This window comes from Chiroxiphia lanceolata, chromosome 10 (genome assembly GCF_009829145.1).
Source record: "Chiroxiphia lanceolata isolate bChiLan1 chromosome 10, bChiLan1.pri, whole genome shotgun sequence".
NCBI classification, from domain to species: domain Eukaryota; kingdom Metazoa; phylum Chordata; class Aves; order Passeriformes; family Pipridae; genus Chiroxiphia; species Chiroxiphia lanceolata.
Window position 1 is genome coordinate 6,143,748 of NC_045646.1, and position 27,103 is coordinate 6,170,850.

Here is a 27,103-nt window from a genome sequence, read left to right on the forward strand (position 1 = left end):
TATGACCTTAAATATAATATTCTTAAATTATGCTGCTACTCTACCCTTCTTTAACAAGGAACTATTTTCTTCAAGAAATTATTTCTGTTTTCTTACAAATTTTATTTGCTTCTGGTCTTCCTGACTAAAATTGTCCTTGAATTTCAGGGAGTTTAACCTAAACATTAACTAGCTCTTCAGCTCTGTTATTTAAACAAAATTATTTATTTTGCCTGCTCATCTCAGGTTGCAGAAGCTCATTTGAGGATGCAAAGCTTCTTACAAGGGATGGTTCAGAAATCATTTAGGGCCAAAGACTCCACTTGGAGTTTTGAATGAATATTCACAAAGAATGTGCTGTTGTGCACAAAATAAAATCCAGTTCTCCTGGGTGTTTGTAATCACCTTCTGAAGCTGAATCCATCAGTTACCCTAGTCAGCATGAACATAATAAAACATTGCAAATACATAAGCAAGTTATTAAGTAAATTAAATACCAGTGTTTATATCTCTGAGGAGCACTGCAAATAGATTATAGTTTATTTGTCTCTGTTCTGTAATTCAAGAAATAAGCCAATATGTGTTACAAGGATTTCCATAGATTCAGAATTGTAGGATTTTCCAAGCATAGTTCTTTCTCCACTTTGTACTATAAATAGGATTAATAGGAATCTTGAGAACATCTATATCTTCATACTGGAAAATTGTCATTTGAGATTGACTTGCCAGGACATTTCTCTTTCTTCAGTAATTGTAATCAAATTACTACTGATACGTGACCAAATATATCTACTTTATCTGGTCTTGCGGGTGGAAGATTAATAAATTCAAGATGAACTGAGAACTTGGAACACTTCCATTGCAGTCTAGCTTTTTAAGATTCTTCTCTGTATTTCACTTTTAGTTGAGTGTGAGCCCTTTAGAACAAAATAAAAGCAGATAGAGTTTGTTTGTTGGGGTTTTTTTGAACTTCTTGTATGCTTTCCATACATATAGTCAGAATTGACCTTGAAAATGAGCATCAATTCCAATTGCATGGTCCACTAAAACAAAGCTAAATGGTATCAATATACTTTGCATTAATAGATGTACATTATTAATAGATTGATCTTCTTTTGCAAATTTTTGGGCATTAAGATCAGACAAGTTAACACTGCAACTTCTTCAATCTGCTAAAACAGAAGATACATATTAATTATGTATCATTTTCAGACAAAATATTAGAGACCTTGTTTTTTTAAATGATTTTCTTGAATTATCCTGTAATGCCTCAAAAGACCTAGAGAAAATGGAAAATATAAAGATTTTTTAATTTTTTTTTTTAAGCTGTAAGTAGCATTTGAATTCATGTTTAAATGTCATTCTGTGCCTTGGAACAGTCACTTTATGTTGAACTGGAGGAATTCCAGCCATGCCATTTACCTCTTTGGTCCCACCTTACCTCTTACTCTGCTCATTTGTCTGTTAGGAGCACTGCTGTGATATGGGCTGGGGAGCTGATCTGGCTTTAAAGAACTTTTTCAAAGTTTGCTGATACTGGTTCATAACATGGTCATTTAAACATCGCTGTGGTGTGGGGAGAGGAGTAAGTAACAAGCTGTGGGAAAAGGGGGAGACTCCACACTCTTGGCTGACCTCATATGTCATCAAACTGAAGCCAAAATGTGACTTTCCAGATTTTAAACAAATATAGAAGAATGAATCAGAGATATATATAATTTTAAGAAAAGCATACTGTACCACAGACAACATATGCACGTGATTCTGAGTTATTCAAATGTTCACTACATGCTATAAACAAAATAATTGTCATCCTAAACCTATCACTTTCAGTGTTTTCTTAGAGATTTTCTATTTCCACTCCATTCCTTGTAGAGTGTTATAGGGCATTTTTTATTTTTAATAACAATAAATCTCATTATTGTGAATAAACAGGACTCTATGCTTGTTCATAATCAGAACAACGATGGCATATGTTGCCTGATGTATATTCTGGCTGCTGCAAACATATTTCACATAAAGCAAGACCCTTATTTTACTGTGTGTAGTGTCCATCATCACTGAAGGGAAGGAAATCCTTATGGGTGTCTCCTGCCTGTGTTTGTTGTTGGTTTTGTTGTGGTGGCCCTCACCAGTGTAGCAAAGCAAGGTTTATTTCAGGAGGGAGCAAGCCATAAGACCAGCCCATTAACTCTTGAATGTGCCAGAAGTTCCTTGTTTCTTGAAGTGGTGAACAGAAAACATAATTCCTGCAGGAGGTGCTGTGTGCCTTTTCTGCTGCTGTGATACAGTAGTCCCGTTCTGGAGCAGGATATCCCTGCTTGGTGCCTGCCTGGATCCTTTTTGCAAGAAGGAGAGAATTTTTTTGTCAGTGAAACTGATAACAAATTCTGTAATGTGTTTGGCTCCCGAATTCAAAATGTTCTGCAATATATCAGTTTTAAAAGCCATCTCTGTCACATCTTAGTCCATCAGTTTGATCTGTGTTCCCTCATGCACAGACCCACATACACACGAGCTTCCCTCCAAATCCCAGTTCAAGAACATCATGTAGTTAATGGGCTGGGAAGTATATTTTCTGGGAGCAACAAGCAGCTACATTTCGTGCACAGACTTGCAGGTATGGGGTTCATGAAGTAGTTTTGCCCGAAGAGGAAGATTAAAAAAAGGAAGTCCAAGTATGTGTCTGATATTTAACATTTTGGATTGTGCTGTAATTCTGAACATCAGAGCAATCACTTCAAGCAGTTCTGCTGAACTACTTGGATTAATACCTCTGCATATTTTAGAAAATTAAAAAATACCAGCAATAATTTTTTGTAGAATTATTTTATCATATAGTGTTTAAATTGCTGATTTGGTGCAAAGGTATAAAATTTAGGTAAGAATTGTAATATTTATTTTTGCAGTCCTTAATGTTAACTTATTATCCAGTTTAAGATTCAGATAACTGGTTGCAGCAGATTGTCGTCAGTTCATTACATGGCTAATTTTTCTGAGTGTTTCCAATCTTTTTAGCACTGATTATTTCCACACACACCCTTACGGTGGGAAATACCTGTGTTCTTAAATTTAATGAAGGTAGAAGATGCTAAGCATATCTTTTGCTATCAAGAACACCTCAAATAGAATCCAGAATTGAATACTAAAGTATTGAAGATTCTGGTTTGAATTCAGCATGCATGGCAAAGGATAAATTGTGCAGAAGCTGAAATTTATGACTGTTGCAGTTTTTTTAATAAGCTTATTTTTAAAGTGCTGAGAACAATTTATTTTTTGTCTTGTAAGGCAGGCAACTTCTGTCAACCCTTATAAATATCCACCACCCCTGTTTGGACAGAGGTTTTTGTATGTCCCATGGCCAAACTGCTGTCAGTGGGGAGTTTCTTTCATCTCAGTAGCAAGAAGAGCATTTTCTAACAGAGGAAAACCTGAGAATTATATTATCCTTTCTCCCCTGTTACATTCCATTGTTACTAGAACATAAAAATATGTTTTAGCTATTTGTAATATGTGGAAGAATTACTCTTTCCTTTTTATGGCTTAGTGGTTACACAACTGTAGGATACTTAAAAAGGAAAAATTTACCTCCTGTCAATTGGTGTAGAAGTGTTGTGTAATTTTGCTCCATTTTGGCCACTTATATGTCATTTTAAGTATTACTCACTACAACAAACTAAATGAAAAGACTGATTCAAAATGGTGAGAGATGTGTGAAATTTTTTTTTTTGGTTGCGTTTCTTTTTTATTCTTGCCAATGTATTAAATATTCTCAGAAGGAAGCAGGGAAATTAATGAGATGATTTTGCATCAGTGTGTCAAAGCAGTTTTGCTTTTAGACAATAAATGTGTTGCTTTTCATTCCATGTATCTTAAAAAGAAACAAGACTGACAGTATTTTTAAAATACATTAACTAGTCATTAAGACAAGAGTAGTTTGCACTAAGAGGCAGGGGAGTGACTTTTTTTTCCTTTTTCGTAATGGTTAAGCACATTTCTTTGTGGGGAGGGAAAAAGATGACAGCAAGTTGTAGAAATATATGGGGTTTTTTCTCACATCAGATATAAAATTACTAGTTTTATTTTTAAGGACAACAGAAATCTGTTTAAAAAGACAGTCTTGAGTAATATATACACAGATTTGCGTCCAATCCACTGATAAAATGTGATGTAAACAGAATGCAGTAAATATACTTTGTAAGAAAATCAGTAGTTCTATAGTTTTATGGTTTTGGGTATGTACCAGTGGATGTATGGTGTTGTTAACTGGGGAGTTTATCACAGCTGGTGTGATATCTTTGGTTTTCTTCTAAAATTTTGTCAACTCCTGACATCATGGGAATGAGACTTCTTTAAAAAATGTATTTTTTAAGGAGTTTTTTTATCCATCACCGGTGCTAAGAAAAAAATAAAAATGTTTTTCAGATCCTTTCTGAGAACTCTCAGTAGCTTGTTTCCCTTCTAGGTGTTCCTCACTGCCTTTCAGTTCTGTACTTTCTGTAAACGTGCATAAACCTTTTATAGGCACAGACATGTTTCTCACTCATATCTCAAATCAGCACATAGTTCTAAGTGTCCCTTGCCCACTTGAGATCATGCATCCTGAAATTCAAGCTGCCACAATGTTTTTGTAATTGGCACAGCAATTCATCATCTCGTGCTTCGCTGCCTGCAAAGCTGCTTTGAAAGCCCTTACATGTGGCTGTTGTTAAAATCCCTGGTTGCAGAATTTCAAAGTTCTTTTTTTTTACAAAAGAGGAAAAAATGTTTTTTTCCGTGCTTCTACCAGTGGCTAGTGAAGCAAAGAACTTCAAAAGTGACATATGTTCCACACTGTAATTCTAGTGGATAATTCAGAGAGAACTGAATAAAGACATAGCGGGAAACTTTTGTTACCAGTTCTACTCTAGAGGCATTTGCTCCAGGTTCTGCTCTTCTCTTGAATAACATTTTTCTATATTAGTTACTTTTTTCTTACTCTTGCTGGTATTTTTTAGCTTCTACATCTCAAGATACTCTCCAAGTCTAAAGTTGTGGTATTCTCCTTCCCATTATAAAATCCATTCTTACTGCCATTTTAAACACATAGAGTGTTCAGCACCAATTTTGTTAGTGGTAGAGGTCTCTTTTTGACTTCATATGCAGAAAACTATATATCTGACTTTTAAAGTCCAAACACTGAGCAGGTGGGTGCGAGGGTGAGCCTTCCCAGAACAGCATCAGGTTTTCTGGGTCAATATTCTAACTGTATCCATTTACAGCAAGAAGTAACAGCCAGAATCAGTTTATTTTTCTTCCTTTGTTCAAAGAGAAAATTTAGGAAGGAAAAAAAAGGTCAGTGACTTTGTGAGGTGTAGCTGATGGATACATTTCATATCAGAGATTAAATGGGATGTGAAGGCTTAATGTGAAGGCTTAATGTGAAGGCTCAAAAAGTCTTCTTTTTGAGTTAGAAGAGTTATGTCTGTCTTAAAAAAGCTCCTCATTGACAGTATTGTAAGCAACTGTAGCTGAAGATTTAATCAAGTAGCTGCTGCATGGCAAAATTACTATGATTACCGGTAGTGATGTGAGTTCAGTACCTGGAGCCACCAACCAGCTGGTGGAATCTCTCTGTTGTAGGCACTGCACAGTCCCTTTGTCTGGATAGATGTAAATCAGAAAAACCACAGATAAACTGATTTTGCAGTGAAGAATAAATCATTGTGCCTAACTGCATGAGAGTCAGTGGAATGTAACAGCTGTTGAATGTTATCAGCAAAGTTGGGGGGAAACTGTGTACAAGTTCGAAGCACAAAGAATATAAATGTCTGTGACATGTCAATTTATACATCTTTGGTTTTGTCATGCTAAATACAAGATCAAGTGCTGACAAAGGCATTTATGCTGGGAATCCTTAAATGTAAAAATGCCACTTTCACGGAAATGCATTGAACTAACTTCACTTCAGGCAATTGAATGACAGAACCATCTTATTTGACCAAATACACATTATTCTGTCTTTTATGCTCTAATTTATTCCCATCATGTGCTGTGAAGTCCTGCTTGGAGTGTCTATTCTCAGCATAAAACTGTTTGTCAAATTTCTATTAAGCTTAAGGTGAAAAATTAATGAGCCATTCACTTCAGATATTTCAAAACTAATATGCTCTATTATTAATGCAGCAGAAAGCCAAAGATGTGGGTATGTACAATAATGGTTCAGTGTTCAGTCAGAATACTTTTTTTTCTCTTTTTTTGGGGGGAACATCCTTAAAGCAGTGTTTCAGGTCTTAGAAGGAATTATTTTGATGAATTGTATCAGTAAACTTTTTAGACAGTTTTAGTTGTTAACTTTTTGTTTTATCAGATCCTTTAATAAATAGATATGATGAAATACAATATTCTGTCCAATCTTCCTTTGAATCTGGAATTTAAACAAAAGTTAACAGAAAGTTGATTCATATAGCACAAAACTTTTTAGAGAAATATAAATAAAAGCCTATTTGCTAATACTAAGAAGCTGTGGGTGAAGCAATATTCTTTTAACTAGAGAGATAAGGTGTTGTGACTAACTCTTGTTTCATGTGCTGTGATTTTTCAGTCTTCACAAAAGTCACTGAAACAATGATAAAATTGTACTTTAACCTAGAATTGAGTGACATATGGTGCACAAGTGTTACTATTAAATTCTCCCAGTTAAAGCTTTTCAGAAATCTCAGAACATGTTACAAATACCAGTAAGTTAAGTGATGGATCACTATGAAATCCTGACTTCCAAATGTGTGTCCCAAACTGAGCAGTATGGAAACTGGTGCTCAAGATTTGTGCTTGCTTTGAAAAAGAAAACATAAAACACAGTCACTGCAAAAGTAGAAATGCAGGCCTTGCTTTCTGCGAAGAAACTTTCTAAAGATTACCTCTGTTTGTGCTCCTAAAATTAACTTAATAATTGATTACCATATTTTTGTTCTCGCTTTACAGTATGTTCTCTAGAGACTTTCTAAAATTAATAGTGGTTCTAGGCCTGGCACGGTTAGATTGTTAGACTTGCAGAGAAGGAATTCTGTTTCTTGGAAGAGTTTCATGCTATAAAACTACATTTCATTACAAGCAAAGTGTCAAATTTAAATTATCCTCAAAGCATTTGTTGTTTCCACAGATCCTGAAAGCACTCTGTGCTCCACAGAGTTTGGCATCCAGCAGAGAAAGTGCCAGCAAGAATCTCAAACCTCTTTTGATATGTTGTTTCCTTTATGAAATTGCACTGCACTGTTTCACAGTCAGTATTTAAAAACTGAATGTTTGGGCTTTAACTAGCAGCCCTGGAAATCTCCAGATTTTTAAGTGTGCACTGGAGAGGACTGGTCTTGAGTCTTTCACTTTTGAAACCTGATCATGGTGCAGAGAGCTTTCCTCAGTCCTCTTAGCAGGCTACTTTCCTGGCAACTATTACATGCCTGGAAGAGGGAAAGTGACTCTCACTTTTCCTTTTTTTAAAAAGCATTTTTTAATATTAGTTCCAATAATTTATTTTTTTTTAATGATTCAGGAAGTTCAGTTACTGGAGAATTCTAGAGAAATCAGGCCTGGAAAAGATGTCAAGAGGTCATCTAATGCAGCACCTTCCCTCAGGGAGGCCATCGACCGTATCTACATCACTCCTGACAGATGTTTGCTTATTCTTTTCTTTAAAAAGATTTCAGTTGTAGAGATTTTATCACCTGCCTAGGCAGGTCTTTGTAAATTCCTTCTACTAGAGAGTTTTTCTTCCACATAAATCTGCCCAGATAACTTAAATCTACCTTTTTATATATTTATTTTCCATTTGTCCCGTACATCAAATTCCATCTTCTATTGTTAAATGATTAATTTTTAAACATAGTGGGGTTTTCTCCTGTAAGTTGTTCTCGAAAGTGTATCTTTCAAAGCTCATTCAGGTATGAAGCTCAAATTCTGAGTAACTGAAGAAAGGAGAGATACTTCTCATCTGAAACATTTTGAGCCTCATTGCTCCTCTAATGCAGTCTGCAGATTGACAAACACTACACAGAAAATAATGTCTCAATTGCCCATCTCTGGGCAGTTTAGGACATTTTAGGGTTTTTTTTGATTCCAGAAACTGACTCTCAAAGCCTGAACAAACTGATTTTACCATGTTTAAAATGTTTTGAGCCAGTTTCACCTTTCCACTTAAAAATTTGCCTGATTCTTTCAAAGTGAACACTTGTCACTTTGTATTAAAGCTGAACCATGGTTTTTGTTTTTCCATATTTAAATTATACAGTTTTGGTCAGTTTTTACATTATGCTTAAGGGCATATTATAAAAAGTCTCAAGAGTTTGTAGCATAAAAAGAATGAAAACTGGAGGTTGTGACTGGAATTTTTTTTTTTTTATGTTGTGGTTCAGCAATAACAATCCTGATAGTATTTTTACAGAAATGTATTAGAACATGTGCTGCTGATTTCTGATAGCTCCCTCCCTTTGTGATTGCAGTCACACAGGATGTAAAGGATGCCTTTGGGTAGTAAAGAACTCCCATGTTGACAGAAAATATGGTGTTTGTTTCCAGGAGATCTCAGAGGGAGGCCTTGTATTCTGAATCTCTAGCTGAATGTTGGAAATGGTTCAGTGGGGGCAGGTATACTGGAAGTCTTTGAGAGTGCTGCAGGTTGTTCTGAAGCTGTGTCCTGCCCCGGGCTATCAACCTCTGCTCCTTTTCCATGGTGGGCTTTTCATCTTCAAGAGTGTTCTATGGGAAGAGATGATACCTCTATTGGCCAGATGAAATAGCTGAGAAAAACAGGTGTTTTGTCCTGAGTGCTTCAGAGCATTTCCAGGTGCACAATTAACCTCTTATCTTTTGCCAGTTCTTTCAATTGGTCTCCCAGAATATCTCATTGTCTCATCAGAAACATAGATGTGTGTGGAAACTCACATTTTTTTCAGTTGAAGGGAGATTTTAATATTTACATGGATCTGTTGTTATTGAGAGCTTTGTGCTATGACTTCTTAAGTTCTTTAAGCTGTAAATGAGGTAGTCAGTGGCTTTCTGATCCATACCTTGTTTCACTTGATGTGTGTGTCTGTTTAGTAGTGCTCTCTTATTTCAGACCTCCTTCATCTTAGCCTTCAACTTCCCATCGCAGAAACACCCCTGCATTTATAAAATACAATAGAGTCACCTTAGCTGCATTGAACCCACTTTGAGTCAATGAGGTGACCAGATTGTAACCGTTCAAAAAGGTTGGTGTATATCAGAATTTTCAGGCTTTCTGGTATATGCAAGGAAGCACATCTCATCAAGTTGCCAGTATATTATCAACATGCCTCATTTTTGCTGTTTTTCTTGTCAGATTTCTCACAAAGGCTTGTTTGTGTGATAGCACTAAAACTGTTTAAAGGGTGAGTTAAATAGCACAATTTCTGTAGGCAAAATAAAGCCTAATTGGTAGTAACTGTTCAATGCAGATGGATACTTGCACATGATTCTGGGCAGTTTAAATGTCTGCCCTTTCCTGTAAGGCTGTGTTCAGTTTTTACTTGAATTTGGAAGTTATTTCTGATCTATAATTGTATTTTTCAATGTTTCCTTGAGTACACACCAATTTAATTTAGTGTGTTTAAGTCACATACAGTCCAATATCTGCACGGGCTCTTTGTCATCTTCTTTCTTGTGGAACTATTGTCCAAATACTGTAATATGCACATGCAATTTTGTGGTACATGTTCTTGAAGAGACTTTTTTTTTTTTTCAATAAGGTAAGTACCAAATAACAGCTGCTTATCTATGTCAGTTGTTTTAAGCTGTGTTATAGAGATTTGTGGGTTTTGTTTGGTTTTTGATGGATTGAAATCTAATTTTCATTTACAAAATTGCCTTTCTCTTTCTTTTTTTTAAGATGGAAGCTACAGGCAAAATCGGTTGAACCTCACAACACTGTTAGTACAACCAATTTCTGCAGTGCTTGCCAGAAAACTTGTTTCCTTACCTGAGGACAGTGTCCAAAAAGATAGGTGTACACCCCTCCAGCTGCCACCTACAGGTAATGCTTTTTAAGCACACTTTCCCTCTAACTATGGAATGTTTCTCAACCAAATCCATTTTCTGTAACTGTATACAACTAAGAGGCTTAGCTGGTCTTGAGTATGTTTTGCTGAGCTGCTTTCTAGGAGAGACTATGAACAGCCTAAAAATTATGCTCCTAAAATCTGACAGATGGAAGCTTTGGTTTAAAAAACCAAATAATTCTCTTAGAATAAGACATTAAGCACTAATTCTTAATACTGACTTAAAACCTTCTCGGTGTAGATACCATCACTAGGTAGGTTTTGTTAATTGTTTGTTATGACTTACTGTACTACTAAGAATGTGATTTTAACGTTAAAGCACCAGGAACAGTATTACTGTATAGGGTTTTTTTCCTGTCTCTGATACAATAATACTGTAATTCTTAAAGTGATATGTCTCTCTGTGTTCCTTAATTTGTATCTGGTATAGAATAAACAGTGTATTGTTATCTGAACCTTCAGGCACCTTTTTCTCCAGGTTTCACCAGGAAAATGGTCCTGATGATAAGAACAAAAGACCTTGAGTAGAGACAGATGAAATGAAAGAATGCATTCAAAGTATATATTTAGATATAATGCCATTAGCAAAGTCACATAGATTAGTGCTTGAACAAACTTATTGCTATTGTCTGTGGGAAAAAAATAAGGATACGGTCTTCCAGCAAAGATACTGCAGAGTGTTTCAATGAAGGAACAGCTTCCAGAGAACATTCTAGATGAGATGCATGTTCAGTAATTCTGTCTTCATTTTTCTTTTGTACCTGCCCATCTTTCACCATAAAAAATGCAGGAAAAAAAGGTGTATTTTTTTATAATGCCTGTTTAAATGAAATGATTTGAAGCTGTGGTCTTGGAGAGGAGGAAGCAGATTAAGTTAGCCACTGTATCCTGTGCTACAAACAGCGATGACAATGGTAAAAGCTAATTTTAAGGGAAACCAATGTACTATCATGTGTGTACTGTATCACTTGTTTATTGCTTTTGGAAAGTTATTGTGGAATAGCAGTACAATACAGCAAGTCATAAAAAAGGTTGATTAATTTTATGACTCGTGTTAGCATTTGTAGTTATACATACTAAACAGGGAGGCAGAAGACCTCCTGTTTAATGGTTTAAGCTGCTGTGGTTAGGCAGGACTATCGCTCTCCATGCATAGCTGACTAGATACTTTAAAGATGAACTGATCGTCCCCACAACCAGTAGAAAATGGAAAAAGGCCATTTTGGAAGGAGCAAGTGCTTTACTGTTCCAGGTAGGATGTGTGAAGCTTGCTGGTATTGTTGGAATTTTAAACAGCTGAAGTGCCTGGAGGAAAGCATGAATTTGGCCTGGCAAATGACACTCGTTTTAGAAGGATAAAAGCATTCACAGTGCCTGTTTCTCAAAAAGCTCTTTGTGGAGGCTGCAGGACAGAATCACCTAAAGGGTGGCTTATTCTGCTTTTTCTGTGACAGGTGTGGCATGTCTCTTTTATTTCACTGAGAAGACAGGTATTCTGTGAGGTGGAAAATTTCTGGAAAGAATATTCCAAGGCTAGTAAGAGCCAGTCCTTGTGTGGCTTACTCCGGGTGAACACAACAGCCTGTGTCTGATTTCCTCTAAAGCTTCTGAACCTCAGTAGTCCGTGTGGGATTTTTTAAAAATTCTTAATTTATTGAGAAAATAGGGACTATAATAAGAAGCCTTGTATAATTCTGTAATGTTTTATGATATATTTTGCCTTGAAGTAATGGTGAAACTATGGATGTGCTGGAGCATATAGTGTGCTGAAGTGTTCAATAGCAGCCTTAATGGAAGAGATAAAACCCTGGTGTTATGATAAGAAATTGTGTAGAACTATTTAATAAGAGTAATAACTAAAGAGATAACACTGAAGAGAGTAAGGCATTTAAAAACAGTGAAGGTTGAATTTGCAGTCTTCCTGTTGATTTGAAGAAGCTTAAGAGAGAGATTTCACTTCTGACGTAGAACTCATCACTCATCTGTCAAAAGAGGGGAATGAGCAATTCAGATGATTGGTTGGCTTGAAATTTGTTAGAATAAAATGATCATCATTCTCTCATCAGTCTGTTCCAAAAACTGAACAGCAGATTCATCAGTAATGATTAAACATTTATATATAGTTTTCTCATATTGCCTCTTTTTTCCCTTAGCCTTGCAGTTTTCAAGAGACAAAATGTGACAGAGTGAGTGAGAGGGTATGGAACAAACATCCGAGATAGATCGACTGCTCAGAGCCTACAAAGCAAATAGTGGGAATTGAAGTTAGTTATTAGTTTTGTATTAGATGAAGCTAGTAATTAGATTTGCTTTTTGTGTAGCAAGATACGTTGTTGTTAATCCTCATTAATCTGAATCCATGAACTTTTTCTCCAAAATAGGCAATTAGAAGGAGTTTGAGTGAGGCTTTATAGAGAAGCTGTAAAGTTTTGAAGCTTTCCTTTTTTTATAGGATATTAGTAGGATATTGTTAGAACATTGTGAATGTGGTTGTAAAGCAAAAGCACTCCTATAAACGTAAATGAAGAGAATCCTGCTGTGTTGCAGTGAACTGTCCTTGTTTTTTAAGTTACCTGCCAGTTGGTAGATTTCAGTCAGGTGAAAATCATCCCTTTTCAATTAATCTGTTGAGTATTTAATTTAAATCTGTTTAGTGGGATTTAATTTAAAAAGTCTTTTTTTGCCACTAGTGACCAAATACTTTGTTGTTAAATGGAAAACCTGAAAGTCTGGTGGTTAAAAACACGAGTGATATGTGTGTAATTTTTCTCTTTGGTTTTAAGTGTTGGTTTTCATACTCATTTGTATCTGAGAAGACAGAAGATGAGAAAGATCTCGGATTTAACTGTTGATCAGTGTCCAGGTGTCTGTGGCATCATCCTATTCTTCCATTCTTTTCCACATTTTTGTTGTTGGTCACTCTTGGAGATAAGGACTAGATGGGCAGCTGGTCTGACCTAATACTCCTGGGCAATAGAACTCAAATGACAGGAAGTATAATGCAAGCAGTGCATTGATCTCACTTAAAGCATCACTCATGCAGTGATCTCACCTAAGGGCTTCTAAGTTTCTTTAGCCAACTGATGCTTAAATCCAACCCTATTTCTCTCTTTCTGTAGATCAACTAAGATTATTAAAGGTGTATTATTTCAGAAAATATCAATGGGGTTAACATATACAGAAGAAGATCCCATTTCTTGCCAGCTCTGCATCCCTTTTGCTGACACCTAGGTGTCATTTCTTTTTATATTTTAGCTTATAAAATAGTAAAACCAAAGCATGAATAGTTTAAGTAACTTGAATGATATCAAACACTGTGTGAATAATAGAGCCAGCTATACAAAGACTCACAGGATTCTGCTACAACGAGTAAAATTACTCAGATCTAAATGCTTTTTAGGTAGAACCTTTTAATCTTTTGTAACTTTTTTTAGCCTAAAAAATACAGTCATTGATCAATACTGAATCATCGTAGTGACTGCAATGCAAGACTACATTTTAGGCTGCAAACAAATCCACCTCCTCTGCCAAAAAAGGAGAGTGGATCAGATAACCAGAAGTGACTGTTACTGAAAAGGTTTGTAGCATAACATAAAGAATAATTTTTATAATACTTTAAACATCTATTTTATACAGTTCCATGTCAGATGTTTACTATACTGAGTTTTTAGTCAACTCTGATCATTAATTACACAAAAGCAATAATTAGTTGAAAGAGTCCTGTAGTTTCCATATTACGTGATCATCATCCAAGACAAAGTTCTCTGCCAAGTGGTGCACTAGTGCAAATCGAGCCTGTCTTCTATTCACTCAGAGGAAGGGCATGAAAAGGATATATATCTCCTCCTATTAGGCTGCAGCCTTGTGCTCTTGTTATATGTGTTTCTCCTTCATAGTTTGCTACCTGTCAGAGAAAAGAAAGAGCACCATATTTAATAAACTCTGGCCATGCCATCATACACTGCGATACTAGTGCACAAACAATCCCATAATTTCTAGGTACTTGGGCTAAACATGAATCCAAGAAAACAAATAGAGAAAGATGCCAGCATAATGTGTGGCAGTGCGTGTTACTGTATCTACAAGATATGAAGTCACTGTACATAACAACAGGAATATAATGGTGTTCTGCAGGTATCTCTTACTGCCATTTCAAAGAATTACATGTTAAATAGGGAAGTCTGATCTAATTCAGATATACTGGATATGAAAATTTACAGACATTTATACCAATACTCTCAGATTTTCTTTTCATGATTGCTTTAAATTCTGTTCTTTAAGTTCATGGAACGAATTAAGCATGAACAGTGAGAAGCATTTTTTATGTATCTTCTCTCTACTCCCACCCGAAGCCTCAAGAGTTTTTCTACCAGAACTGTAAACAATCGGGGTACATTTTCAGAATTCTGTTCTCTACTGTTATCTTTCTATGTGATCCTTTGGTTTTGATTGCTGTAAAGCAGGTAAAGAAACTGTCAAAATAGTGTGAGGTTATGAAATTCAGCTGACCATATGAAGCATTTTCAGCTCTCTTTGATACTAACTTTGACACATTGATTTTGTATCCCATTTAAGCCATCCCAGTTTAAAGCCTTCTTAAAGGACTTTATTCTAGACATTGCTTATTTTCAGAAGCTCTTAATCTGAATAGTTTTATTTCTGCATTCCTCATTGTAGGTCAGAAAAGATAATCAAATAGCAAGAAATTTATTCATTAAGCTCTTCAGACAAAGATTTGGCTTGGAAACTCAAGATCTATGAATATCCATTTTAAAAAGGGGATATATTGTTAGTAGGCGACATAGTTGGTTAATCAAATAGAAATCTATTAGAGAAAAATATTAGGGATACCAGATTTCAAAGAGACTGTATCTAGATGGTGCACTGCTTATACAAAAAACCCCACAAACAAACAAACAAAAAAACCAATCACTAAAGGCCCTTTGTTACAGGACATCTGTCCTGGAGGTTTGACATATCCCTGCGCAAATAAGTTTATAATTCAACAGTGCTGTACCTTGCATAAATTCAGTATTGATTTTTGCATGTGCAATTTGACAGTGTCTCACAATATTTTTTCAGAGATTATTTAAATTATTAGGTATATACTATTTTATGTTTATTCACTTTTCTAAATATGCCATTACGTTGCATGTAGTGTTTTTATATGTAAGTTGTGATGTTACATAAATGCTTATGATGATTACAGTTCTTCATTTAGAGTTTTGTGTTTGAACTTAATTGAAAACTGATATAAAATATGTAGTAGATAAGGTTCTGCACTCAAATTGACATGATGAAACACTGAGAACTAACTGAAATATGTTTTTCACAGTTCAGTGAGATTTTAAAAGCCCGTTAACTAGGCAGTCTAAGATGGTAGTAGTAGTTTGGAATTTTTACTCTATTATTCTAGAAAATGTCTAGTGAAAATGAAGCATTTGTTTCAAACTACAGTAAAATTTGGTGTTATATATATTTTAATGTTTACTTGTCATACCTGTGTGATTAACAGGGTATTCCAAAAACTGCATACCAGACCATATTATTTTTTACAGTATCACCAATAGAATATAGGAAATCTATGATATATTTGATTACTGGTTACGTATAAATAGCTTACAGTGTTTCTACACTGAGTGCAGTTAGTTCTTATTCTACCATCATGTTCTGTGGTGTTTGATATTACTTTACAAACCTCTGCTCTTAGGGCAAATAACTTAATAAAAACTGTGGCTTTCATTATTAAAGGAATCCTTGGCCTTCAGGGGTGTCTGAAAAGCTTGGTAATGTGTGGTCACAAAGTTAGTTAGAGTTATTAAAGCCTGGTGTAAGGTTTTGGAATGACTGGAAGAAGAAATCTGTCAAATTTAGAATTATTATGACTATTTCAGCTTATTTGGTGCCCCCTAAGTTAGTTACATAGCCATGGATGTTTGATGAAGTTTGAAATCTTTAGTTTAATTGTGATTTCAGACTGATGTCTGTTTATTCAGGTGTGGTTTATGTTGATTTCAACGGGAAGTATATTGAAACTACATTACATTCAGTGTACCTTATTTCTGCAGTCTTCTGAAATAATTTCTGGTTTTATGATCCAGGAGCTATTGAAATACTTGAATTAGTTTAGTTCTCAATGCTTCTGCACTGGAGGTAAATGTGATGTCAGGAAATTTTTGTAAATGAATAGCAAAAATCTTGTCAAATTAGTTCAATTTTTGAACCCAAGTCCCTAAAGATACTTTTTAAAATTCAGTACTTAAAGCAATGCTCAGAAAACTGTCTGATTATAGGCATTTAGCATGATCAGGATTCAAGAATTTAACCAATATGTTTGAAAGTGAGGCTCAAACTTATACTCCTCTCTGTTTGTATGAGCTTGGGATGAGGTTAAAAACAACAAAAAAAAGAAACAAAACATAACTCATGGTGTGTTTTAACATAACTACATCAAGTAGAATTTTTTCTACTCATCTGGAGTACTAAAATTGTCAGTCAAATGAATGGGAAATAGCCATGCATTTCTAAAAATAACTATGTAAATGGGAGAGGAGAAGGTAGTCATTTGGTATGAGACAATTTACAGTTCCAAATCACGAAAGAAAGAAATTAAAAATAACAATAAATACATTTCTCTTCTTCTATTTCAGAAGTAGCTTTTGGCTTACATAAACTCAAAGTGTATCCTGAATCATGTTGAGTTAAAGTCTCGTCATAGTTTTCCAGAGAATACAGAAAAAAAACAAGAGAAAGATGTCAAGATCTTTAAATTATAGCATAAGGAAGAGAGGTTTGTTGTCAGAACTGTTTAAAGGGATTAAATTTTGCTTCTACTGTGTACTCTGAAGAGTACTTTCAGCCTTTTCATCTGGTGTACTAAGCCTTTAAGCCCAAGTCACTTTAAGCTGACTACTGTGTTACATGACTATTAACTCAAATATCTGATTCTAGAATATGGTGTATTGCCAAAAGTTAATTTTCTGTTTCTTCATTGTTGGTTGAAGACTGGATAGCTGATGTCAGTTAAGGAAAAACAGTGAAGTTGGTTGTCTTCAAAAGGATTAATCTTCTTGTTTTCTGTGGAGCCCAAAGAAACAAGTATCTGAAGTGTTGTAAGAAAAGGAAAGGAAATCAGTTTTGAATTTAAAACTGTTTTTCAAGAAGACTGAATTGGCTCTAGAGTGGTTGTAGGTGCGAATCAAGAGCAAGAAGTAAGTTGCATAGTTTGGATTAAATTTAAACTGCTTAATCAACATGGATGATTTGAACTCTTCTCACATTTTTCTGAAAGACCCTTTGGGAACCCTTTGGATTATTTTTTTGTTTTAAATCAAATACTTTTTAAAAATTCTAAAATATTATCTGTGGATTTATAGAACAAACACGATTCATTATCACATGGTGTTAATAAACCTTACAGTAATTTATGTCAAAAGGGTGAAGTTAATTACATGACAAATCAAAATTAACTTGCTGTGATTGATTATTGCAAAATCATGTTCCGTGGTTTATTTTTTATTAACTTGCTTGACTTGCGTTTTCTTTCCTGTTGTATTCAAGCAAAAGCAGAACACGTCTATTGATAACAGAGGAGGTCTTGCCTGAGTGAAAAACAGGATAGATATTTCTGGTACATTTTTTTACAACGAAGATCCTAGCAGTTGGTTTGGTTTTTTCAATGGTAAATGAATACTTGTGAATTAAAATATATTAGATTTTATTTTAAGAGAATTTTCAAGTAAACATGAAGTATCAGCAAATGAACCTTGAAGAACAGTATCATAATGATGTACTGGTTTTATTTTACATGTTGCAGTAAACTCCCCACTTGTATGCTTCCCATATCTTGGGAAACAAAGCCTGGAAACAAATTGTCAGGAATAGATCTGTGGAAGAATAATAGCCTGGGAGATAGAGAGTAAAATGATCAGTGGAATATTTTAATTTACGTGTGTGACAGTTGGGGTATGGACATGGAAGGAATTCTGTCTCAGAGATGCCTTTAAACACCGGGGGGTGGTGGATACCTGGATGGAAGAGACCCTCCCTGAGTGTCTGGGGTGGCACAGTGGTTATTGTCACACAATTGCTACCTTTGAAGTTAGAGCAGCTTAAGACGTTTTCATTTTTCTCAGATAGAAGTTATGACCTTTCAGATGAGATGAATGTTAACAAAGTCTATTATAATGCAAACGAAACATTTGGAAGGTACCAGCAGTTCCCCTGACTTAGTTGTTTGGTTTCCATTGTCACAAACTGCAGGAGTTTGTGTGGTTACTCTGTCCCACTGCGGGGCAGAGGACAGTTAAAGCTATTTTAACTCAGGCATTTACTTTTCCCTGGCTTTATTCTGTGCCACAGTCTCAACTGGCTGAGCAATACTGGCAAGTCCCTTATGTTTTAGCAGATTTTAAATTTTTCCTACCTATGTATTTACATTATTTCCTCAGTTGATACCAGCTAAGCCAAAAAAACCTTACTTCTGTTGCCATAAGTTCAGAAGTGTATCACCACAGGCTCGGCTGGCGGTGTGGGTAGTAATGGAGAGGTCTAACTGTTCCCATCTTATTTAACATAGGGGTGTTTCTCCAGAAGAAAGTGTAATAGAAACCAGGTAAAATTTTCTGAATGTTATTGATGGATTGACCTGGGTGAAGGATCAGCTGAGAAAAACCTATAAAGAGTAACACAAATTTCATATTTACAGAAGTATGTAAATCCTACTCGTTTAAGGTTTGTTGGGTTTTTTTCCCCTGTTGTATTCTGGCAACATTTATTGAACAAATTCAATGATCTTTAAACTCAAGGAGTAGAGATCTCTTTTGAGATTCCAACTTTGAACCACACAGCTAAAATGGGTCTAAAAAAATAAAATAGTGTAATACTACATTTTTTAATCTCTGGTTCCTCTTCAGTATAATTTTATTTTTAATCTTTTTTTATTTTTTTTTTTTACTTTTTTTAATATATGTGGAATTTATTCTGTGTTCTTTAGATTTCTTGGCTAAGATAGACAAGTTTAAGTATTTTTTTTTTCTTTAATCTTTTAACAGGAAAAAAAATAATCAGTCTGAATATTCAGTCAGTCACAACTTACAAGACTATTTCTAATGTTATTGGATATTTAAAAGGAGCTGTATTTCCTGGTAAGTATCCCTTTATCATTTGTATCAATTATTTATTTCATGATGGCTGGGAGTCACAGGTGTGATCAGGATTCTGTTTTGCCACATAATGCAGTGGAAGGAGAGATCCTTAATTGTAGTCATTTTGTGATTTGATTTATGACAGAACAGAAGGGTTAAAGAGAGAAAAAGCTCAAGGGGATTGTGGTTACAATAAACACGTTTACATGAGCATCAGGCATTACACATAGACCATAGAGAGTATCAGCAATTTATACCAAGTAACTGTGTTATGCTTTTAATTTTAATATGGTTTTAACACTTGCTGCAGCCTTACATTGTATTACAGTCATGCCTTAAGCTAGTTTCATACAATTCTATGAATAATGATTACTGTTCTCTATGTCTAATAATTAAAAAATAAGATTCTAAATGCAACTGAGACATAAAGCACAACCCCCCTCCCTACTTTGATGCTGTACGTGGATAATGCAATAATCAGGATATTGTAAGAATGAAGATCTTATGAAGATATCATAAGAATGAGATTATTCTGTCTGTAAGTGAATTTGCCTAAGAAGTGAAGGGTTTCTGCAACATGAATGAACACTGTTACTTAACTGCTGGTTACTTACATAGTGCAAAGCATTGTGGAGTTAGTCCAATTCCTAGGGTACAGATGATTATCATCAAAACATCATCACACTTGCCTTAATACTCTTTTATCAGGTTCAGAGGAAAGGATGCAAATTTATTTACAGTCCCTTAGGAGGTGGGCCAGTCATTTCATATTTTAAGTCATAGAGAAGGGAGAGGAGAAAATTGTTATTCCTGTTAGTGAAATAAGGACTCAGTTTTCTGTGTGCTAAATGCTTCTCACCAGAATACTGTGAATTCTGTAAATTCAACAGTGAATACTTCTCACCAAAATATTTTTTTTTGAAACAACATAGAAAACAATTAGCACGGTGAATTTAATTTCAGTAAAGGATTTAATTTCCTTCATTAATTTGAAGCTACCAATCTACTGTTGCTAATGTTTTGCAAATAGCTGTCATGGAATTTGAAGGGCAGAAGCTGCCATGTTTAGACATTCTTTCTACTGAATTGTGAAAGAGAAGCAAGCCAGCTAATGTTTATGGTTAATAAATTCTTTATCTCCTCTTTACCTGAATCTTTCATCTTATTGCATTCTTCTTAAGAAACTACGTTTTAAGGGTTTGTCAATATATGCTGAACTTTAAGAATTAAAGGATATATAATCAAGTGAAGTCAAAAGCACTTTCCAGATGGCAACAGCTTGTCCTGTAGATGTCTGGCTGAACAAGAGCCATAGCAACTGGCTTCTGATGTGGGCACAAGTTAAACATCTAATGCACAGACAGACACATCTAGGTAATGGTGATCTTAGCTGATGTTTGATCTGAGGAGTAAGAATGAGCATCTCAATTCTAACCAAGATATTAAAAGATTTAGGAGAAGATCAAATGTGCTGGTTGATAGCAGTTTAAAACTTGAAAAATGTAACACTGATTTTATAGCTCTATTGGACATGGCTGAAACGGGGATATATAACAAGAGAAGACAGTATAAAGAGACTTGTCCAGCCCATCGCTAACCTGAACGCTGTCCTTCTTATCACCTCCAAAAGTATCTGATGGGTATTTTTTTCTCTATCTCTAGTCTTTTCTCTTTTTTCTTACCATGAGATTCTGAGAAAGGACAGCTGCTGCCTCTGCAAGCATGACCATCCTTTCTCCTATGCTTTTCCTGTATTTGTTTGCTTCAGGGTATTGCCTCTATTCAAGAGGGAGAGATGTGCGGAGATAAAGAATTCCAAAGGAGACACCAGCTGTTATGTTTTGCCCCTGCTCGTTCAGCTGGCTTCTCCTACAGTAAGCTGCTGCTTGTAGCTTCTGCTCCATCAAAATGTCCCACATTATTTTAATAATGTCTCTTCCCTTTCCCCTTCACATAATATGGGGTAAGTGTTGACCCTGTCTGATCCCTCTGTGTTAGTGGCACTTCTTTTAATGACATAGAAGCCTGTAAGGCCATTAATTTCTGTTCCAAATTCCTTCATTAAGTGAGTTGAAGATCCTATGGGTTTTTTATTGTTAGTGCAACCTATAATTAAGCAGTTCATGGTGCAACACACAAGTTGCAAAATTATGTGATTTAGATTGCATTTTGTTATATTATTATGTACACTTAGGTTTACACTTTGCATATCTATTTTTAGAAAGAACTTTTCATTTACATACCTACACACTCCCCAAGCAATTGATTAAAAATATTGTATTATAGGTACATAACAAATCCCCTGTTTGTAAAGCATTTTTGATTCCATATAAAACAACGTGCCTGTGTATTTTGTTGAGCTGATAAAAGTCCAGTTTAATAGAGAATGGGTTTATAATCAAGGTATGTTGATGTTCTATTAAAATTGTTTCTAGGCAACAGTCACTGTAAAAAATACTGAGGAGCAGATATATAATTTTATAAGCAAGTATAAAATGTTGGCATTTTACCACCTATGTGTTGCCACTTTCTGGTGTACTGACAGCAAGTGCAAAGTGAATCCCCATGGATAAAGAAAAGAAACCAAAACTTTTGCACTTTTTGGAACCCAAACAATACCCAGAGGTTGTTGTGGATCTGGCATCACTTGATAGCTATTCTGTTCTCTGTTGGTACCCTGAAATATTGAAAGACTAGATCTTGAACAGAAAGAAACTACTTAATATCAGAACAAAATCAGTGAGCAGTCCTTCAAAGAGGCTTTGGTTGTGAATTCATCTCACACAGAAGGTCTAGTAGTTTAGTAAGTCATTCAGCATAACTCAGCTTTGACTTCTTTGACAGGCCTCAGTCACACTAGTCATTCATGCTATTTCGTACCACATCATCGTTTTTGGAATAAAATAAGGGGTTTTTTCCTCTTGTGACTGGTATATGGATTTTACATAATACCTTGAGAGATGAAGATTTAGTGTTATTTCTCTGAAAGAAAAGCGTTGTTTGCTTTTTTTTTTTTTGGGGGGGGGGGGTAACCATAGGTGTGTTCTTTATTTTAGGCTGAAAGTTCTTGCATTTCACCCTGTAAAGTACCTTCTTCCAGCATTAACAAAACTACTGGGTCTGACTTATCATTCTGTATCATTCATTATCTCTATTCCTCTGTCATGTCTCCTCTCTAAACCTGCAGTCCAGGTATTTTAATGTCTCCTTACATGGAAGTCTAAGTCCTGATCTATAACCGTTCTGGTTACCAGCTGCTCAACTGCTGTTTCTGCCATGTCTTTTTTGAGATAGGGTGGTGAGCACTGAACACAGTCTTCCAGGTGAGGGAGTACTAATACTTTGTGTATTTTATTTATGTTGCCTATTGTAGTACCGCACCTTTTGTTTTCTTTTTTGGATGCTAATGTGTATTGAAGACAGTTTCCTACTTATTTTTATATTTTCATAACACTCTAATGTGAGCATGGAAATATTACATTGTCTCTATGACAAAGCCCTGCTGTAAAAATGGTATATATCAGATTTATAAGGAGAGCAGTAAGCAAACAATGAAGCCAAGTGCACGGAGGTTTAATTAGGAAAGGATATACCTATGTTTATTTACTAGCTCATTTTTAAGTAGTACTCACAGTTATATGTATATATGTTGTATGATTGTCTTGCATGTAATCATATAAATTTTTGTTGACAGCTTTGTGTTGTACTAATGACATTACAGACCACTAACAGAGTTCATTTTTTAGGGCTATTTAGAATTCTTTTAATGCTGGGATCCAGAAGAAGTAAAGTTCCTGTCTGTCTTTTTTTTTTTTTCCACATTTCAGACAGATACGTCATCATTGGGAGCCATCACAGCAGCTTGAACCCTTATGGTGAACAAGGATGGGCCAGTAGCACTGCTGTCATCACAGCATTGATCCAGGCCTTGACACTGAAGGCTAAGAGGGGCTGGAGACCTGACAGGACCATTGTTTTCTGCTCATGGGGAGGAACAGCATTCGGGAACATCGGTTCATATGAGTGGGCTGAGGTAATTTTAGACGGTGTCATTGCAATAATGGTTACTTTTGTTGAAAGTGTGAAAACAATATGCAATTACCACATGGAAATCGTGGTTCATTAGCTGGTCTGTGAGGTCTGTCTGTGTTCATTCATGTACCACATAGCAAATGCAGTGAAAACACCTTTTGAGGCTGTTCTGTGGATAATGAGATGGCAGGATGTTTCCATAGCTGTGAAGGTTGCACATACAGCACCTTTGAGAGCTGATTTCCCTCCCTAATTCAGCAGAGCATTGTGAAAGGTCATTGCCAGGGTCTGATAGAGGGAGAAAAACCTCAACAAATTCCATAGGCCAAGGAATAGCTTAGAGAGCTTTTTGTCCTTCTTGGGAGTTCAACATTTACTCATTTTTAATTGTAAGGCTTAGTGTGGGGAGAAGTGAATCAAGAGCACACTAAATGAAAAGGAGAGAACCATGCTATGGTTTACATTAACGACATAAACACTGCAGTGCCTCCATGGGTAGTGCTGATTCACTTCTCTCATATTTGTGCTAAGGAGTTAGGTAAAATCCAACACAGGCAATTCCTTGGGCTCTTAGTTTCAACAGGATAGAAACCAGATTATTGACAGAAAATACCTCAACGGGATATGGATGATCATATATAGTTACAGTGGACTTCAGTTCATAAATTAGAGGAATAGCTGGTAGAGAGTTTCATGGCTGATTTTCCAACATTAACAATTAATACGAATTAAAACAGTAGATAAAATAAATAGTTAATTGCTTTTTATCGTGCGTAAGAAGCAGCCAACCCTCACTGAAATTTCATACTTCCGTCATCATTATTCTTCAAAAACAAGAGGGGGTGAAAAAATCAAATTGAAAAGATCCAGGCTGGAAGCAAAATTTGTTTAGTTCCACTTCAAGTCAGCTTTACATTAGATGTAATTGTGTTACACCCCTTCTGTTCAATATAAAGAGCCACTTCATGCAAAGAGGAACTCATTACTGAGAAGGCAAAGGGGATCTTTTTAAAAAAGAGATAATAATTGAAACAGTTTGTACATGGTATTTTTATAGTCTAACAAATAATAAAATGAAAACACTGAGAAAGTTATGCAATTCAAATATGAATGTGGTCTCTTAAAATTTGAGTCCATTTAACTGTTGATAATGATTGCTTTTGAAGTTTGTCTTCTGTCAGGCATAACTTTAAACAACACATTGTTTCACAGTGTGTAATGTTTTCATTTTTGGCCTTACAAGTGTAGTCATTTTTAATTCCTCCCAGACCTGTTTGCATTTTGTTGAGATGATGTGTGAAATGGAATTATAACCTGTGCTATACAGAGAAATAGCACCAAGATATCTTTTGAAGTCCATAACAGCATATTATAAGAAGTAGTAGTTAAGTATTACTTAGGAAATCACAGAAGACAGAAACACTGGGTGCAGTTTTTCCTTAGAAGGAACTGAAAGAACAAAACAAGCCTTAATTCTAATGATGCATAATAGTAACCATTGCTCTGCTTGTGTTGTAGGACCTCAAGAGAGTTCTTCAAAGAAATGTTGTGGCTTATGTTAGCCTTCATGATCCAGTCAGAGGCAACTCAACTTTACACCCTGTTGCATCCCCTTCTCTTCAGCAGCTGGCAGCAGAGGTATAGAAATAAAATATTTGGTTTCACATGTTGTTTATGAGGTTACATGGTTAAACCCCTTGATACCAGTGTCTTTTACATGACTATAAGTGGAGGATGTTTTGTTTAGGAATTTTAACCTCACAAATACACCTGAACGGTTTTTACTAAGTCAGCAGGATAAATTTTATTTTAAAAAATAATGTTTTAAGAGGTTGGAAAGGATAACTTATTTCACCTGCTTGTTATATCAAGTCTCACCATACTTGCATGCCCTACAGCTTTTTTAATTTTTGACAGCTTTAAAGTAACATATTTGTTATTCTTTAGCACAAAGCACTTTTTTCTCTTCCTAATCAGATCTTTCCAGGCTGTTTCTCAATTTGCATTTAAACCTGTATATTTAGCAGATGTGACATGACACATAGGGAGTGTATGAGTCTTACTATAATAAATGCTGTCTAAAGTAAGTATGTCAGGTTCAGTGCTCAGTGATGCCTTTGTGGTTAATCTGGAGTCAGAATATTCCACATTTACACTGGTCTAAGGCTTTAAACTAATGACCTTATTGCTGTTTCTGAGATTTCTGAGTTTATTAATATTTTCCACAAAGTACAAACAGTATAAGGCACAGACTAAATGACAAAACCAGATTACAGTGGATGCATAAAATGGAGCTCAATTTGACTTTCATAAATTATGGGGTTTAGATGTTTTTTCCATGTTTGCCGAGCTAATACTCATTAGATTATTCTGGTGTTTCTTTTACTTGCCTGTGAAGCATTTGGTACCAAACACTCCTCAAAGTAGCATCTTGAATTGAACTTAGTGTAAGACTGGTCTGGCTTGGCAACTAACTTAGTAAAGTTATATCGGTAAATTGCTTCTTAGCAAAGTTTTAACTGCTTCTCCTGTCCGGTGATTAGGTGTTAATTTCCTCATGGAAAGAATCTGGTTTGTTCTGTGTAAGTATTGAGAAAAATGTGATGCAACATCATTTCAGGGGAAAAAAAAAAAATCTTCTATTTGTGTAAAATTATTTATAATGTTACATATGTGAGTCTGCAGGTGTTATGGACGTATCAATTCAAATTTTATTATCAGTTTTAGCTATTGTATTCGCAAAAAATACTGTCCTCAGAGGTTGCTAGCCTTTTGCTAACCTACTGGTGTTTGCAGCCCTATCTCCATTAAAACAAGTGTTTGCTATTTAAGGGAGTAATTTTATTACATTAAATCCTTGAGCTGTTTGTTTTTTTCTCATTTTATTTGACTGCACAACACAGTCCATGGCAGTAATCTGAAAACTAAACTGTGCAGCAGACTCTTTGTTATCTATTTATCACTTTATTAAGATTCAACTCTTTCATTCTAATAAATGCCATATTAGTATGAGCATTGCATTCGTGCCCTCTGTTTTGGAGAGACAGCAAAGGAAATCTCTTTTTTACTTCCGCTGTATTTCTGTGGGACATTTGAGTGTGCTGTTAATATTCAGTAATTCTTGTAATATCCATTGTATCCTGTTCAGCAGTATGGACACATCCTCCCTTAGCAGTCTTGCCTTGCACCTCTTAATTAGATGACAGTCAATAAAACATGACTAGAAGTTAATACTTTTTAGTTCCAGTGAACACCTTCCATGTCACTTCTGATTCTTTAATACTGAGAGTGTATCCACTCTGCATTTTACCCTGAAGCCCCATTTAAAAAGTAAAGGATCGAATGCACACGAGGCAACGTGTCTGGTTTTACTTTCTGTAGGATATTATTATTTGTAATTAATGCATCTGTCATACAGTTTGTGACATTAAAAAGATTTGTAGGAATTATTGCTTCCCAATGCTGGCTGGATTTCTGAAATCATGTCAAGTATATTGACAGTGATGGAACAGCCCAGCACAGATCTCCATTTGTTCCCATGGGTGCTCACAATTTGCCACGTCTAGAAGACTTTTTTCTGGAAGCCTGATCCGCTTATAAAGAATATTGATATTGCTTCCAGCACTTGCCAAGAAGACAATGGAATTACAGATTACCTCAAAATTATGATAGTGCAAATGAGGTAAGATGTGACCATTTGGAGCTCATTTCACCTTGAAGAAATTGTGAGTCTGTTCACATGAGATTCTTGTTACCAGGTGCAGGTTGCAAAGAAGGGCTTAAAAATTCCAATGGGAGACAAGGATAATTTTAATTTGTAAGAATAATTCTCTGAAATTATGTTAGAACAGAAAAAAAAAGGTGAAACAAGAATTTAGAGTTAATAATATCAAT

The 27,103-nt window shown here is 35.4% G+C and overlaps 1 protein-coding gene across 1 annotated transcript in view; it reads left to right on the plus strand.

Annotated features, from left to right (window-relative positions):
* NAALADL2 (N-acetylated alpha-linked acidic dipeptidase like 2) overlaps positions 1–27,103 on the plus strand; it is a 470,164-nt gene that overhangs the window by 348,841 nt on the left and 94,220 nt on the right. Inside the window, 4 exon segments of the mRNA XM_032698178.1 lie at positions 9,863–10,006; positions 19,085–19,177; positions 23,005–23,210; positions 24,728–24,847. Of these exon segments, the coding sequence (XP_032554069.1) occupies positions 9,863–10,006; positions 19,085–19,177; positions 23,005–23,210; positions 24,728–24,847 (563 nt within the window).